Source organism: Oncorhynchus kisutch, linkage group LG19, assembly GCF_002021735.2.
Source record: "Oncorhynchus kisutch isolate 150728-3 linkage group LG19, Okis_V2, whole genome shotgun sequence".
NCBI classification, from domain to species: Eukaryota; Metazoa; Chordata; class Actinopteri; order Salmoniformes; family Salmonidae; genus Oncorhynchus; species Oncorhynchus kisutch.
The window spans coordinates 25,398,496-25,414,002 of NC_034192.2; the positions used below are offsets into that span (position 1 = coordinate 25,398,496).

Sequence of the window (15,507 nt, forward strand, 5' to 3'; positions counted from 1 at the left end):
GTCCGGTGAGTGGAGAGGTTGGTTGGTGATTTAGACAGCTAGCCAGGGCATCGGTAGCAAGCTAGCATAGGATGGAGGTCTGTTAGCCACCCCTTACGTTCCGTCAGTAGATTAGTGGGGTTCCGTGTGGTAGAGGGGATTAATCCAAATCACACAACAACAACAAAAATAAAAACAATAGATATAGTTATAGAGGCCCAAGAAGAAAAGATAATAATAATAATTTAAAAAATAATTTAAAAAAAATAATAATAAAAAAATTGTCCGATTGTCTATTCAGATAGCAGCCGGTAAGACAGCTAACGGTTAGCAGGCCGCAGATGGGCGTTCAGGTAACGTCGCGACGGAGGAGCCGGCCGAATAACTCCTTCGGGTAGATAACGTCGGCAGTCCAGTTGTGAAGGCCCGGTGGGGCTCCGCGAAGGCAGTAAAACGGGTCCGGATAGGTGACTGCAGCCCAGGTGTGATTGATGGAACTCAGGAGTGATTGACGGAGCTTGCTAGCTCCGGAATAATTGATGAAGGCCGATGGTCACACGGATAGCAGCTAGCTAGCTGTGAGATCCGGGTATGAATGTCCAGGGACATGGAGAGAAAAATTGGTCCGGTATGTTCCGTTCCGAGCCGCGCTGCGCCGTACAGAACTGGCGATAGATTTTCGAGCTAAAGGATAGCTGATGACCACAAACCGTGGTTAGCTGAATATTAACGATTTGCCAGTAAAGGAGCTAACTAGCTTCTGAACTAGCTTCTGGATTAGCTTCTGGCTAGTTTCAGGCTAGCTTCTTGGAGTTTCTGGCTAGCTTCTTGGAGGATTACAGATCTGAGGTAAATAATACTTTTTTATAAATATACATTGGTGAGGCGGGTTGCAGGAGAGTGTTTTGAAGATGAGTTGATGGAAAATAAAAATAAAATGTATGTGAAAAAGTTGTAAATATATATATATACAGGACACGACAAGACGAGGACAAAAGACGTCTGAACTGCTATGCCACCTTGGAGAACAAATTTATAGTAGTATTATCAAGGTCAATGTTTTTATTTTAAAAGAAAATCAATTACTTTTACCCCGAGTACTTTTTAAATGATCTATTGTTTTTTTTACACCTGTCATTTTACCTCGACTTGAGTGAAATGTAATTGAAGTAACAGTCCTTCTACTTTAGTAGGATATGTCAGAACTCTTTCCACCGGTTTGTTTCTAATCTCTTAATGTGTTTTGTCCCCTCATTTCTATGGCTCTGTGACATTTCCCTCATGGAAGAGGTGAAAAAAGTGTTGTAAAATAAGGACATACCACCTGGTACTGACAACCTGGATGGTAATTGCTGAGGTTGGTAACAGAATACATTGTGACTCCTGTTTGCCACATCTGCCACATTCTGCTACCCAGGAATAGCAGAGCACCCTTTAATGGTTCAAACAGCCGACCAATCAGCCTGTTACAAGTGCTCAGCAAACTTTTGGAAAACATTGTGTTTGAATAGGTCTTAGGAAACTTTGCAGTATTTCGTTTTTTAAGTACAATTTTTTATATTATTAGCTCAGGAAATGTTTTGTGTCATTACAGACACCCGGGAAGAACTATTGGATATTAGAGCGGCGGTAACTCACCAGAACTACCAGCATTACGACCAGGAATACGACTTCCCTGGAGCAGATCCTTTGTTCACTCTCCCCAGAGCAATTTAACTTATTCCAGAGGCCAATCCAAAACATCACCGGCAGAGGAGAGGCACTCGAGGCGGGCTGCTGGTTCGACTTTAGAGGCACGTACACCACCCACCACTTCCAAGTATATTGCTTGCTAATGTTCAGTTTTTGGGAAACAACGTTGATGAGCTTAGAGCAAGGATTTCTTTCCAGAGAGACATCAAGGCCTGTAATGTACTTTGTTTCACGGAAACATGGCTCTCTCTGGATATTCTGTCAGAGACGATAAAGCCAGCAGGATTCTCAGTACATCGCGCAGACAGGAATAAATATCTCTCCGGGAAGCAGAAGGGCGGAGGGGTGTGTTTCATGATTAACGACTGATGGTGTAATTATAGGAATATATAGGAACTCAAGTCCTTTTGTTCACGCGACCTAGAATACCTCACAATTAAATGCCGACCATATTATCTTCCAAGAGAATTCTCCTCCGTCATCGCCACGGCCGTTTACATCTCACCTCAAGCCAAAACCTCGATGGCCCTCAAATAACTTCACTGGACTTTATGCAAACTGGAAACCACATATCCTGAGGCTGCATTTATTGTAGCTGGGGTTTTAACAAAGCAAATCTGAGGACTAGGCTGCCGAAGTTCTATCAACATAACATACTGTCCTACTCGCGCTACTAAGACTCTCGACATTTGCTATTCAAACTTCCGGAATGCTTACCAGGCCCTCCCCCACCCTCCTTTCGGCAAATCTGACTGCTCCCGTCCTATAGGCAGAAACTCAAACAGGAAGTACCCGTGCTTCGTACTATTCAATGCTGGTCTGACCAATCGGAATCCACACTTCAGGATTGTTTTGATCACGTGGGCTGGGATATGTTCCGGGTAGATAATCTAGACGCATACACGGATACGGTGACTGAGTTTATAAAGAAGTGTATAGGAGAGTTTAAGCACACTATGTTTGTCTATTGTTTTGACTTAGATGAAGTTCATATCAAATTTGATGAATTTATGCAGAAATCCAGGTAATTCCAAAGGGTTCACATACTTTTTCTTGCCATAGAGGAAGACAAAGCAATTAATGGGCCCAGCTGTGTACTAATTGGCTTTACACTGAGTATCTATCCCCTGAGGAGGGTGCTGTCGTGTCGTCTTCCTCCAGACGAGACTTCCGGGTCTCGATGGGATAGCGCATCTGCATTGCTGTGGGCTCTCCCCAATCGGTGAACCACCTGGAAATTAAAAGGTTGAAGCGACAGGAACCATCTTGTTATTCGGCTGTTCGTGTCTTGCTTGACCACCATCCACTGGAGGGGCGCATGATCCGTGACCAGCCGGAATCGCCTCCCCAGGAGATAGTACCTCAGGTATTCCAGTGCCCACTTAATTGCCAGTGCCTCCCTCTCTATGGTCGCATACTTCCGCTTCCTGTTGGGACAGCTTCCAGCTTATGTATAGGACGGGATGTTCCTCCACCCGTCCCCTTGGGACAGAACAGCCCCCAAGCTGGTGCTGGGGCATCGGTGTGGACAGTGAAGGGCTGCTGGAAATCTGTGGCTCTCATCACCAGCTCCGAGCACAGCGTGTCTTTGAGGTGGAGGAACGCCCCCTCGGCTTCTGATGTCCATACCACCCTCACCGGGTTCCTCTTCTTAGTCATGTTGGTCAATGGGGTGGCGATGGTGGCATAACTTGGGATGAACTGCCTGTAGTAACCTGTTGCACTGAGGTTTGATCAGACCGCTTCCGATGGTGTAGGCAAGGTATTCAGCCTCGTTCAGTCCCATGTGTAACTTCTTTGAGTTGGCTGTCAGGCTGGCCACCTCCAAGCTGGCCAGCACAGAGTGCAGCTTGCGGAGGTGGTCCTCCCAGTCCTGACTGTGTATTACCACGTCGTCAATGTGGCAAAGGCCCGGTGAGGATGTAACCACGTGTCCATAAGCCTCTGGAAGGTGGCAGTCGCTCCGTGCAAGCCGAAGGGGAGGCGAACGTACTGAAATACTCCATCCGGGCTGGCAAAGGCGGTTTTGTGGCGGTCTTCGGGGCCCAGAGGCACCTGCCAGTACACCTTTGTGAGGTCGACCATCGACATACAGCTGGCTTCCCAAGCCGCTCGATCAGCTCATTGACCTTCAGGATGGGGTAGGCGTCGAACCTGGAGATGGTGTTGAGGGCTCTGAAATCATTGCAGAAGCGAATAGACCCATCGGGTTTTGGCACCAGCTCGATATGGCTGGACCATTTGCTGGTGGACGGCTCTATGACACTCATCTTCAACATCTCCCTCCTCTCTTTCCGTACCATCTCCTGGCGTGCCTCTGGTACCCTGTAGGGTTGGAGATGGACCTTCCTTTGCTCAGTGACTATGTGATGGCAGAGCAAGGTGGTTAACCAAGACCCTTTGGTTATGGTGGACAACCTTTTCAAGATCTCGCGTCTGCTGAGCCGTAAGAGTGGTGCCAAAAGGCACCTTTTCTGGAGGACGTTCCTCTCCGTCTGACTTAAGTCCCATAAGCACCTGTGCCTCTCATCCACATATGCTTTCAACAGGTTGATGTGGTATATCTGCGCCATTGTCCGGGCTGACTCCCCCTGTAGTTGACCGGGGACACTTGCTCTGTCACCACATATGGGCCCTGCCACTGAGCCAGGAGCCTGTGTTCCGGCGTGGGGATGAGGAGGAGTTTCTTATCTCCTGGGCAGAACTGTCGTGGCTGGGCCGTTCTATTGTATGCCGGGGCTTGAGTTTTCTCTGGTTTGGCCATCACCACCAACAATTTCCCTGCCCTTCGGTCCTTCACGAAGGTGACGTGTTCGATGAGGAAATGGTACAGGCAGGGTTGATTCTCCCAGGCCTCCTTGGATAAGTCAAGGATGCTGCGACAGGGCCGCTTCCACAGGCTTCTCGCCTTTCAAGCTGTTCTATGGGCGGCCATAGAACAGCTTGAAAGGCGAGAAGCCTGTGGAAGCCTGGGGAACTCCTGGAGTGTGAAAATGAGGTGGGGCAACAACATATCCCAATTCTTCCTGTCCCTCAGGGCCGCCCAAAGAGCAGCTCAAAAGGCGAGAGGCCCGTGGATTCCTGGGAGACAACCGGGAGCGCAAACATGAGGTGGGGCAACAACATATCCCATGTCTTCCTGTCCATGTTCACCACCCAGCATAGCACGCTTGTTATGGTTTTATTCAGTCGTTCACAAAGTCTGTCCTTCTCAGGGTGGTACACACCAGTCCTTATTTGTTTGACACAGATCCTTCATCGGTCTGGATATGAATGGCGTGCCCTGATTGGTCAGAATGGTGGCCGGGAGGCTCACTCTGGAGAACATTAGATACAGTTCCTTTGCTATGGCTTTCGTTGCCATCAACCTCAGGGGAATAGCTTCTGGGAACTTCCTTGCATAGTCCACCACCACCAAGATATACTCATGTCCGCAAGCAGAATGTCGGAAGGGGTCGCCCCAGGTTTATGGCTATGTGCTCAAACGGGGTCTTAATAATTGGGAGAGGGATAAGAGGGTTACGGTATGTTCGCTTGGCAGCAGTGCCAAGTGAAGGTCAGGGTCACGGTGTTGGCCCATTAGCTCTTCCGACAGGGTGAAGTTCTGCTTTTTGGGCGAGGGAGGGGGCGCTCCTGGTTGGATGACTCGTGCCAAACCCCCTCTAGGTGCTCTCCCTCTGACTCCAGAAACACCTGGCGTAACTGTTCCCTCTGGAGCTCGTCGACTTGACCTCGGAACGGTAGTCTGGTTAGAACCGGCACCGCCGGGTCGCTCTCGATCCCCTCCAGGTGCCTTCCTCCGCGGTCTCCTGGAACAAGTGCCTTAGCCAGTCATCTCCTTCCTCCCCCTGGTCTGACGAGGAATCCCGGTTGCCCTGCCACGCCTCCTTAGCTTCATCTCATCCCTTCCCCTGCGGTGGGCGCCATCGAGGGCATCTCTGGGTGAGCTCTGAGTGAGCCAGTGCTTGGCAATTAGAGTTGTGTCTGTCTGCGTGATCTATCGGGGCCACTCCCTCGCCCCGCCTTCCTCCACAGAAGATTGAACAGGGGGCAGTCCCTCTCCAGTAGCACCGGTACCGTCATACGATCAGGGTAGTCTTCCCGGCAGGGGTAATGGAAGCTGACTCGGACTGTGGGGTAGCATTTGGTGTCCCCGTGGATGCAGGCTATGGCAGTTTCCGCCTCGAGACGGGGCTTGTTGGCCATGACCTCCTGTACCAGAGACACCATGCTTCCCGAATCCAGGAAGGCCTCCCAGTCCTCCCTCTTACACACACTGGCACACACCGAGCCGGGGCCAGCTCCACATGCCAACATACCTGTGGTGCGGGACATTCCACCTGGTCATGGGGGGTGGCTGATTATTTTGTGGGCATAGGGATGTCTACACTGGGGCAGTGTCTAGCCATATGACCATATGTGGTGCACTTGAAACACTGTATAGGGCCCTGAGGCATGACCATACCAAAAGTCTTGACTATGGGGCTCGGTGCTGGCCTGGCCTTGTCGACTATCCTGCTAACCTCTGGGGTTCAGCTGATAGCGGGACTGAATCTCCGCCTTCAAACATGAATAATCCATGGCAGCCCCTTCCTCACAATGTCATAGTACGCCTGGGGCGTTGCCTGTGAACAGGGGAGCCAGGCGGCCCGCCCATTCGTCCTGAGGCCATCTCTATCTCTGCACCATTCGTTCGAAGTCCAGAAGGTAGGCCTCCACATCGTCGTCCTCCGTCAGACATGGAATCAGCACGTTGACATTGGGCATCCTACAGTCCCTGGGAAACGGGCGGTCTACTATTTCGGCCTGGAGAAGGTCTAAGGTCTCCTGTTGGGCGAAAGTGCAGGCCGTTAGCTGATGCAGCAATTCTTCGCTCATGCCTATCAGCGGGTGTAGTGGGCTTCCGATAATAAATACAAAAATTATAAACCACAGCCACTGGGAAAGGTTGTGGTCTTGCCTCAAAGTATCTGCATTCTCCACCAGTTGTGAATGGCTCAGCTTGTCCAAAGCACCCTAACACAGGCGGGAGGCATGAAATGAACAGACCAGAGGCAGTGGTTGTGACTCCTTTTCTTTTGTAACGTTTACTAAACGGGTCTTCTTTTTCCGGCCAAAATAACTCAGGGAACGTCCAACACTGAAACACCAGAGTAACAAAACAAATAAACATAAACTAAGCCGTTGACCAAAAGGCTGTGGCCAAAAAGGGAAAGCAAAACAACAAACAGCTACTCCTGTCTTAGACTATCGTCTACACATAACAGGAGGCACGCTTCTCTCTACCTAAAGCCTGCCTAGGTTAACAGAGAGACAAGGTGCCCAGTCACAGAAGCTTTCTCTGAGGTAGGAAAAACCGACGTCCTCACAGGTCCCCGTCTCTACTCCCAATACTCCCCCAGCTCCTCTCCTGGCACACCTATTTAGAGGAAGACACAAAGCAATTAGTGGGCCCAGCTGTGTACTAATTGGCTTTACACTGATTACCAATCCTCTGAGGAGGGTGCTGTTGTGTCGTCTTCCTCCGGCTGGTCACTGAACTCTCACAATACATTGTACACAGCACTATTTACTGAACAACTTAATATCAAACACAAATTGTGAAGATTTACTATCATTTTAATGGTGATAATAAAATGATTAAAATGTTTCCATGTGACAAAAATATTTTTTAACCTAAAAGACAATAGACTGTACAAGATTGTCAATACAAAGATTACCATATATCTGAACGGCACATATAAATATTTTTTACACTTACGTATTTGCTATATAGCTTACACTGTAACTATACGACAAAATGTAATCCACTGACGAGTTGGTCTTTATTTGGGATACAAAAATGACATAATGCTCAATTGTAGGAGAAAAAAATATCTTGCTTATGAAAATAAATTAAATACACTGTCTTAGTCTAGACAATTACTTAGGATTTACATGTTTAAGTCAATTCGACATGGGATATTCCATGGTCCTAGATTCCTCAAAAGAAAGCTGAGAGCAATAGCTTAACTTTAACACTATCAACATACTTGGAATAAGTGCATGGATTAATAATCTGGCAGTCCATTAGCTTTGACACATAAACACTGGGATAAAACAAATGAACAATTCGGGTGAGGACACTTTTCACAGACAATGCAGCAATCTTGACATACTGTTATTTGGTTTTTGGCAAGCTTTCCGTCTCCCTTCCCAAAGCTTAAAAAGGGTGCCATTACATGAGCAGTCAAAGACATATTACACACTTTCATATAGTGGTCAGAGTTATGCACACATTATACACACACATACAAAGGACAAGAGACAAAAAGAAAGATTGTCACCTGAGAATTAAAAGGTTTGTTACCACAGCCACAAAGTCAACCTTGTCTATAGTAAAAATTCATTTAAACGAACATTTGCTTTTGGCCTTAATTTAAGGTTAGGCATAAGGTTAACAGTGTGTTTATGGTTACATTTAGGATTAGGTTTAATGTCACATTTTAATTTGAGAAATTGTAAGAATAGGCGGCCTGTATGACTTTGTGGCTGTGGTAAGTAGGGACGAGCATTCAAGAATTGAATGACTCTTTTGTGATTGGGTGCCCAGGAGGTCCGGGTCAGACCAATTTAATTCACTCTCCATAATCCCATAGTGCCAGTGCTAGCCCATAGCCAAATGTTTAGCTAGCTAGCTAAAGTCAGCATATTCACAAGCTAGCACAACATAGCTAGCTAAGGACACTGCACTAACTCGACAGCTAACACAGGCGGCTGTTTCATGTAAATGAATCCATTGTGATTTAATTATAATGTCAATACTAGCTACAGTGGTTAGTAAATTGGAAGAAGTATTCAGTGTTGTGTGCAATGCGTCTGTGCTAGAGGTCTTCAATGATCCACCTGTACCTGAATACCCAAGACCCGAGCGGGTCCGGATCCAGAATTCTAAATAATGTCACGGGTCTGGGTCGGATCTGATATGATTGTCAAAGGCTGCCGGTATGTGTAATTTTAACTGACTTGTCCGGAAGAGCCTGTACATATCCGAATGCGACTCTGTAGAGAGAGAGAGAAAATATTGATCATTTATGCTGTTTTTCACGAGAGTGGAGCGTGGCGCATGTTGTTGTTGGCCAATCATAAGTCATCAAAGCGGCAATAGGCTATTCAGTCCTAGAACCAAAAGTGTGTGGCACATTTAGGAGATATCTAATGGAAGATGGAATAAAAATGCCGGAATTAAAAGTTAAAGAAGAAGGATAGGCTACAACAACCAAGAGCCAATGGGAAGGCTGCTACTTAATATTCTGAGTGGAGTTGTTGTTATTTGTAACTGTAGGATGAGAAAGCACACGCCCGCAGCCTCAATTAGCCTAGCTACGTAAAGTTAGCTAGCTTTTCCCGGCTTGATGCAGTCAAGACAAGTATCATATTTGATCATAAATAATCTAGCTATGGAAGCAATTAGTCTACTATCTCGTGAGTTGGCTTGGTTGGTTGCCGTCTCTCCCACCATGCTCCACCACCTGCTAGAGCGGCACCTCTCTCTCCCCTCACGCTTGATTAGCTCCGGTTAATAAAGTAGTTTAAAAAATGACTTTTCTGCTGCTTCCCTTACTCAGATCTAATCAGGTTTGGCTCCGACCAGGTCTGTTCGGAACGGGTCTCGATCTCGTCGCGTCTGTTCGGGTCTCTAAATAAAAATGTATTTATATCGGGTCAGGGTGCGAAAGCCCCAGGTCCATTTCAGAACATTTTGGACCCGTGAAGACCTCTAGTCTGTGCACTTAGCTAGCTACCAGTCCATAGCCTACGTTGCATATGAAGTGTGACTGGCTCATGACCGTGGATGTACAGAGAAAATGCCCTCTTTTTTCCTTTATGTTGTCACTCGTTGGGTTCCCCACGTGGGGGTTCATGCTCTCTGATTGGCTCAAAGTCAAGTCGTTGGCCACTGAACAGTATTGCAATTCTACAAGTAGAAACAACGCTACCGGGTCGGCACGAAACATGTACCTATCGGCAGTCTATTGGTAGTAAGATTCTGTGTGTTTCACGCTTTAGGGACCTTTACCTCCAGTAAAGAAAACTTCTTTAAAGGATTTCATACCATTTCCTACTACAGATAAATAATTTTCCATTCACGTACACATACAATAGACAAATATATATTGTAATGCCTTGCAGGTCCTTTCCTTGACGATAACCATTTTGAGAAACAGAATACATTCGACCTTTGTTTACTCAATCACGCTTTGTCTCTGCTGGTTGACCTGCTTCTGAGGTACTCAGGATGGCACATGAGGATTCTTACTCGCACCTTACTCCTTTTGTTACTCGCTGAGGTTGTGCATCTGACAAAAATCCAGAGCTAATGTACATGATCCTCTTAGCCCCTTCCAAAGTCACTGCACATGAAAGCAGGCCGGAGAGGAGATGGGGTGTTGCAGGAAATGCTGCCATTTTCATACAGAGTAAAGACTCAAATGAGACATAGCTAAATGTATACATTCACTCATTTCAGCCACTGTGAGTTTGCTCATATTGTTCTAGACTAGAGAAACAAATGTTTCTATTTCTCTGCAGAGTGGAGTTTAATGTGAAATGTCTGTATGAAATGTTACTCCATTTGGACTCACATTATTACATGTGGGATTCCTGAACGGCATTGCCATGTCCCTTGTTCTGTACCTCATGGAGGGTTCTATCCTGACTGGATCCATGTTCCCCTAGGCTTTGTTCAGTACAGAACAGTATGTAGCAGTCAGGGGGTTTGTGTGAAGCACCCGGGCTCAGACTGTTTGTCTGGGTCTGTAGGATCAAGGCAGGACTGGGCACGTGGAGGAGGCGAAGGTGTAGGTGGTGGGAGCCGACCCAACACTGCATTAATTAGTGCTTTTGTACATATGAGCATCCCTGTTGAGACAGTGGCAACTAACACTGGTAGTGAATGTGCTGGTGTTGGTGCACTTTGCCATCCACGTGTGAGTGGGTGTGTGTGTGAATGTCCGTGTAGATCTTTGGGTAGACTTTGGGGACCTCCAGGCCGTTGCCTCCCTGGGCCAGAAGGAGCTGCTGCTGCTGGGTAATGTACTCCTCGTAGGTGAGAGTGCCCAGGCAGTCTTTGTCCCCGCTAGATGGTGGGCAGGCTGACACCCGGGGGGGCGGGCGCTGTGAGGCGTGGGTGGTAACTACCCTTCCAGAGGAGCAATGGTGTTTGGACTGGCAGAACCACAGCAGAACAGTACCCAGGATGAACACCACACCGGCTGGGATGCCAATGATCACAGGCCAGGGCAGGCTAGGAGAGATGGCTGTGGGGACAGGGATGTGGTGAGGCTTTGGATCTGGAGGGGAGAGAAGATGAGATTTGAGGAGTTATGAGAAGCTTGGTCAAATGTCACTATTAAAACTTGATGGAGAATACATACAGTAGAAAATAAAACCATTACAACAAAAAACACTTCAGTTGTGCATGAGGCCATGTTTTGTTTGGTTGTGGATGTAACAGGATATGACATGGTTGTAACAGAGTAATAATCTAACAGGGTAATGGTGTAGCAGGGTCTTATGGTTAAACTGGGTGTACCCAGAGTAATAACGTAACAGGGTAAGAGTGTAGCTATGGTAAAATAGGGTGTAACAGTGTAAGAATGTAACAGGGTATATGTGTAGCAGGGTGTTATGGTTAAACAGGATGTAACAGACTAAGAATGTAACAGAGTAAGGGTGTAGTAGGGTGCTATATGGTTGTAACAGAGTGTTATGATTAAACAGGGTGTAACAAGGTAAGGGTGTAGCAGGGTGTTCCATTCACCTGGCAGCACAGTGAGGAAGGCACTGCGGAAGCTGTAGCCCATGGTGTTGGCGCCCAGGCAGATGTACATGCCAGCATCCTCATCCTTGGCGCGGGTGATGAGCAGCTTGTTGAGGTAGGAGCCATCTGGCCTGGACCATACATCTCCCGTGGGCAGCACCACGAAGCGATGGTCGCCCACCTCGATGGTGGAGTTGTACTTGTTCTCGTTCCCCGGCTCCACCCGCTTCAGCCACTGAATCACCGGCTTGACGTCACTGCGCACCTTGCACTGGAACGAGGTTGTGCCACCATAGTCTACTGTGGTGTTCACCGGATGAGTGCCGGTCAGGATGGGCTTGGAGTTTGTCCGCTCTATGATGGAAAGACAAAGGAGATAGTTTTCATATTAACAGCAACGTTATTGCCATGTTCAGCGCTTTCCTTTCCTCTCTTTCTCCGTGCTGCGGCTAGAATAGTGAGGTTGATGGAGAAAATGCCACATTTGACACGAGAAAGCACAAGCTGCATTCACTTCATCCTCACCGCTTCTGTGTTTGGTAGAAACATGTGTTTTTGAAGTCAGCACACAGCTGGGATACAATGAGGAGCAGATGTCGATAGAGAGAGGGAGCCTGAGACTCGCCAAGCCAAGCCAGCCCACCTCTAACCCAACCTCACAGCTCAACACTCAAATCAACACTACCAACCTAAAACCAAACCCAAACCTCAACTATAAACCAATTTGGCCAGTGAACACTAGTTCATGCCCAACCTCCAAACTCAACTGCATCAATACTCTACTTCAACCCTAGCTCAATGCTAATCCAACCTTACCATTCAACATTGACCCAAGTCTAGGAATCAACCAACAACGAATAAATCTATACTGAAAGTAAGTGACCAAACTTACGGATGACTTCCACTTTGTATGTGGCGTTGATCTCTCCAGCCCGGTTGGAAACGTGGCAGGTATACTTCCCACTGTTCTCAGGGGTCAGGTTCTTCAGACTCAGAGTCCACTTCTTCTTACGGCCCTCACCCACCTCCCCAGGGGTCAGCGGCTTGCTGTCCTTCACCCACACGATATCTGGACGAGGGTTCCCGCTAGCCATGCACTTCAGCCGTACTGAGCTGCCCACTGGCCTGGCTATCACGCGCTTCCTCATCTTGGCTGGCTGTGTGAAGCGTGGTCGGACTGCGATCAAAGAAAGGGTTGTTTGCAATAAAGTGCGTTTACAATCAAAGAAATGGTGTTGTTGGGGAGAACATCACAGGAATGTTTTTACAAGTTTTATAATGGTATGCACATCAGACAGCTATTAAATACTGCAATGAATCACGCTGCATGACTTAGAAAATAATTAAGGTCTGTTTATTTGACAACTTTTCTAACACCCAACAGTATTTCTGGTGTGGTAGCACTACTCAGCATAATGTAACATTCCAAGGGGCACCTTCACAAAATAATTTTCACTCAGCAGTTCAACGCTTGTTTTATATAAACTGTGCTGAGATTGAGTCAATAGGAGAAAATATATACAGTAGTGGACTCCAGTTTGATAAGACTGGTCTGGCCTTCTAGAGAGCTGAGAGCAGAGAGTGCCACAGCTCAGTGGGAGCACTTCACCACCACACTTCACAGTGCAAAAATACTCATGGCAGCCCGCTTGTGATCAGGGTAGAACATGGCTACATTCTGCAGCCACTGAGTCCAAGGGGCAGCCAACGGAGAGAGAGAGGGGGGGGGGTGGAATGTTTCCCCAATCACACTTCACTTAAATAGCTTGCTCTCTGGCCTGTCAGAGGCAATTACCAAAGCAAACAGTACCCTGCTGTTGAGGTGAGTGGGGGGTTATTTGTGTGTGTGTGTCAGAGAAGCACACACAGGGCAGAGTGGGTCCAGGTGTGTCCAGATGCAAAACTCTGACCCTAGTTCATTTAGAAACAGGGCATTCTCTTACTGCTGGGTATGTAGTGGTCCGTACTCTAGTTAGGGGGTAGAGTACGGACCACTACATACCCAGCAGTAAGAGAATGCCCTGTTTCTAAATGAACTAGGGTCAGATGAAACAAGAGATAAAGGTCAGAGAGAGAGTGCTCAGTGTCTTACCAAATTTCCCTGACTGGTCAGTGCTGTATTCTGCGTCTCCCGCTGTTCCAGCTCCATCCCTCCCAGTGCTGGCGTCATCTACAGACAGAGAGAGAGACAAGACAGACAAAGGTAGCAGGGCATTACGGTCAGTGGGAGAAAAAAAAACTAAGTTTTATAACTCACTGTAACCTCCTTTACAGCTCTAGCTGTGACCCAATACGCTCTAATGGCTGTAGGAGTGGGATTAGGACAGAACCAGAATCCAGTGTCAAGTAACATGGGACACGATGCTGAAGACCCCAGATCATATCTCCTATCTCCTCTCTGTGACTCGTCCTGCTCAAAGCTTTGTACTGCCACCCCCAGTATCTCACTCCAGGAGATGGATTAACAATGATGAGTCAATGCCAAACAGATCTGCTATACTTCACGCCACAAAACCACTTCAAGATGTGGCCATACTCTCACAGAGCAGTTCATCAGAGAAGCAAGAATCAGACGTTACAACAGGTGGGACTGGGTAAACCAGTGGAAACTTGTTTAAACGGATACATTACTTATCTATTGTCAGTGGCCATCTGTGCTAATATTGGACTGGCTGGCCTGCGCTGAAGATCTCAATCAAAAACCGATGCTTGTGAAAAGAGCGAGCCGAGAACTGTCTTGGACCACCTGCGAGCTCCACGTGCATTGATTTGAAGACAATGTCTTTGGATTCAGCTATTTGGACTGAGAATATATTTGAAATGCCAATAGAAAAAAAAGAATAAAGTATTTTTATAGTGCTGGATGGTAATATCTGACTAAGTGGTAAAATGAGTTGCTGTATGGTACTCTGGTTACACCACCCTCTCCCCAGCTCCTCCCTCCACCACATGACCGGCATGTTCAGAAGAGAGGAGAGCACCACTGATGATAGGGCATCTGACAGCTTCATTATCACTCAGTAATGCTCCTTACACTCTAGGCCCCTACAGTGGGCCCCTACACTCCCTCCCTCCACAGTACCCTTTCTTCAAGTCTGTCAAATGCACATTCAAACACTAAAGGCACTATGAGAGGTTATTTTGATTACACTGTGCACTTAAATCTGAGCACACACACAGAGAACATGTTGAAAATCATTCATTCAAGTTCAGCTGTACTCAATAACAATACGCACCCTCGTTTGATCAGATCCCTACCCTTTAATCAAAAGCCAAATGTCTTGCCTAGAAAAACATACAGTCATATAGCCTCCATGAAATAGCAATAGATTTCTTGATATACATCCAAACATCACTCCATGCCTGCAGAAAATCAACCCCCCCTCACCCGCGGCAGCCCGCCCATCAAAAACTCTCCCTGATTTATGGAAAGTCAAACAAAGACATGCAGTATGAGGGATGTCAGGTTTCTCAATAAAATAAACTCATTTTCCCCTTTCTTCAGGCACAACAGTGTGCGGCATTTCACACATTTACTGTTTGGGTGCCCTGTGACAGGACTGTTTGTGTAACCCCACAGTTTATTTGCTTTCATGTCTGCCAAGTAACGAGGCTGGTAGCTCGAGAGGGCCAGGTGTTTGGTCAACAGAAATTTAAATCCCTGAGTCAGGTGTTGGTGTAGGGCTGTGTTTTCCAACAAGGTCATGTCCTTCTAGGATTTTAATTTAGAGACACTGGTTCTCAGTATGGACAGTCTAGTCTAGTAGTAAGAGGGTGGGTGGGTCAGTGTCCACATTTATTCACTGGCAAGCAGTTGATACCAGGCCAAGCCAACTCACAGTTCAATTGTGGCTTAAGTGGTGAAGGGTTAAAACTCTCAGAACCAGAGCGTTACCACAACATGTTTTAGATTGATGTACCCAATATCAGATAATAACCAACGGATGCAAAGATGGTCGGACAAGAGCATTACACCCAACTAAACACAGACATTAAACCAAACTATCAAAATAGCACCTAGTCCCTGCAGGACC

The 15,507-nt window shown here is 47.1% G+C and overlaps 1 protein-coding gene across 3 annotated transcripts in view; it reads right to left on the reverse strand.

The window, feature by feature from the left end:
- Positions 1 to 7,272: 7,272 nt before the first annotated feature.
- The window catches only part of LOC109864486 (fibroblast growth factor receptor-like 1), a 67,703-nt gene continuing 59,468 nt past the window's right edge, over positions 7,273 to 15,507 (reverse strand). For all 3 annotated transcript variants that reach the window (XM_020452321.2, XM_020452320.2, XM_031797545.1), the window contains 4 exons: positions 13,566 to 13,643; positions 12,366 to 12,650; positions 11,474 to 11,827; positions 7,273 to 11,003 (listed from right to left, as the gene is read on the reverse strand). In XM_020452321.2, the coding sequence (XP_020307910.1) occupies positions 10,591 to 11,003; positions 11,474 to 11,827; positions 12,366 to 12,650; positions 13,566 to 13,643 (1,130 nt within the window). In that variant the 3' untranslated portion in view covers positions 7,273 to 10,590. The remainder of the gene's footprint in view (positions 11,004 to 11,473; positions 11,828 to 12,365; positions 12,651 to 13,565; positions 13,644 to 15,507) is intronic.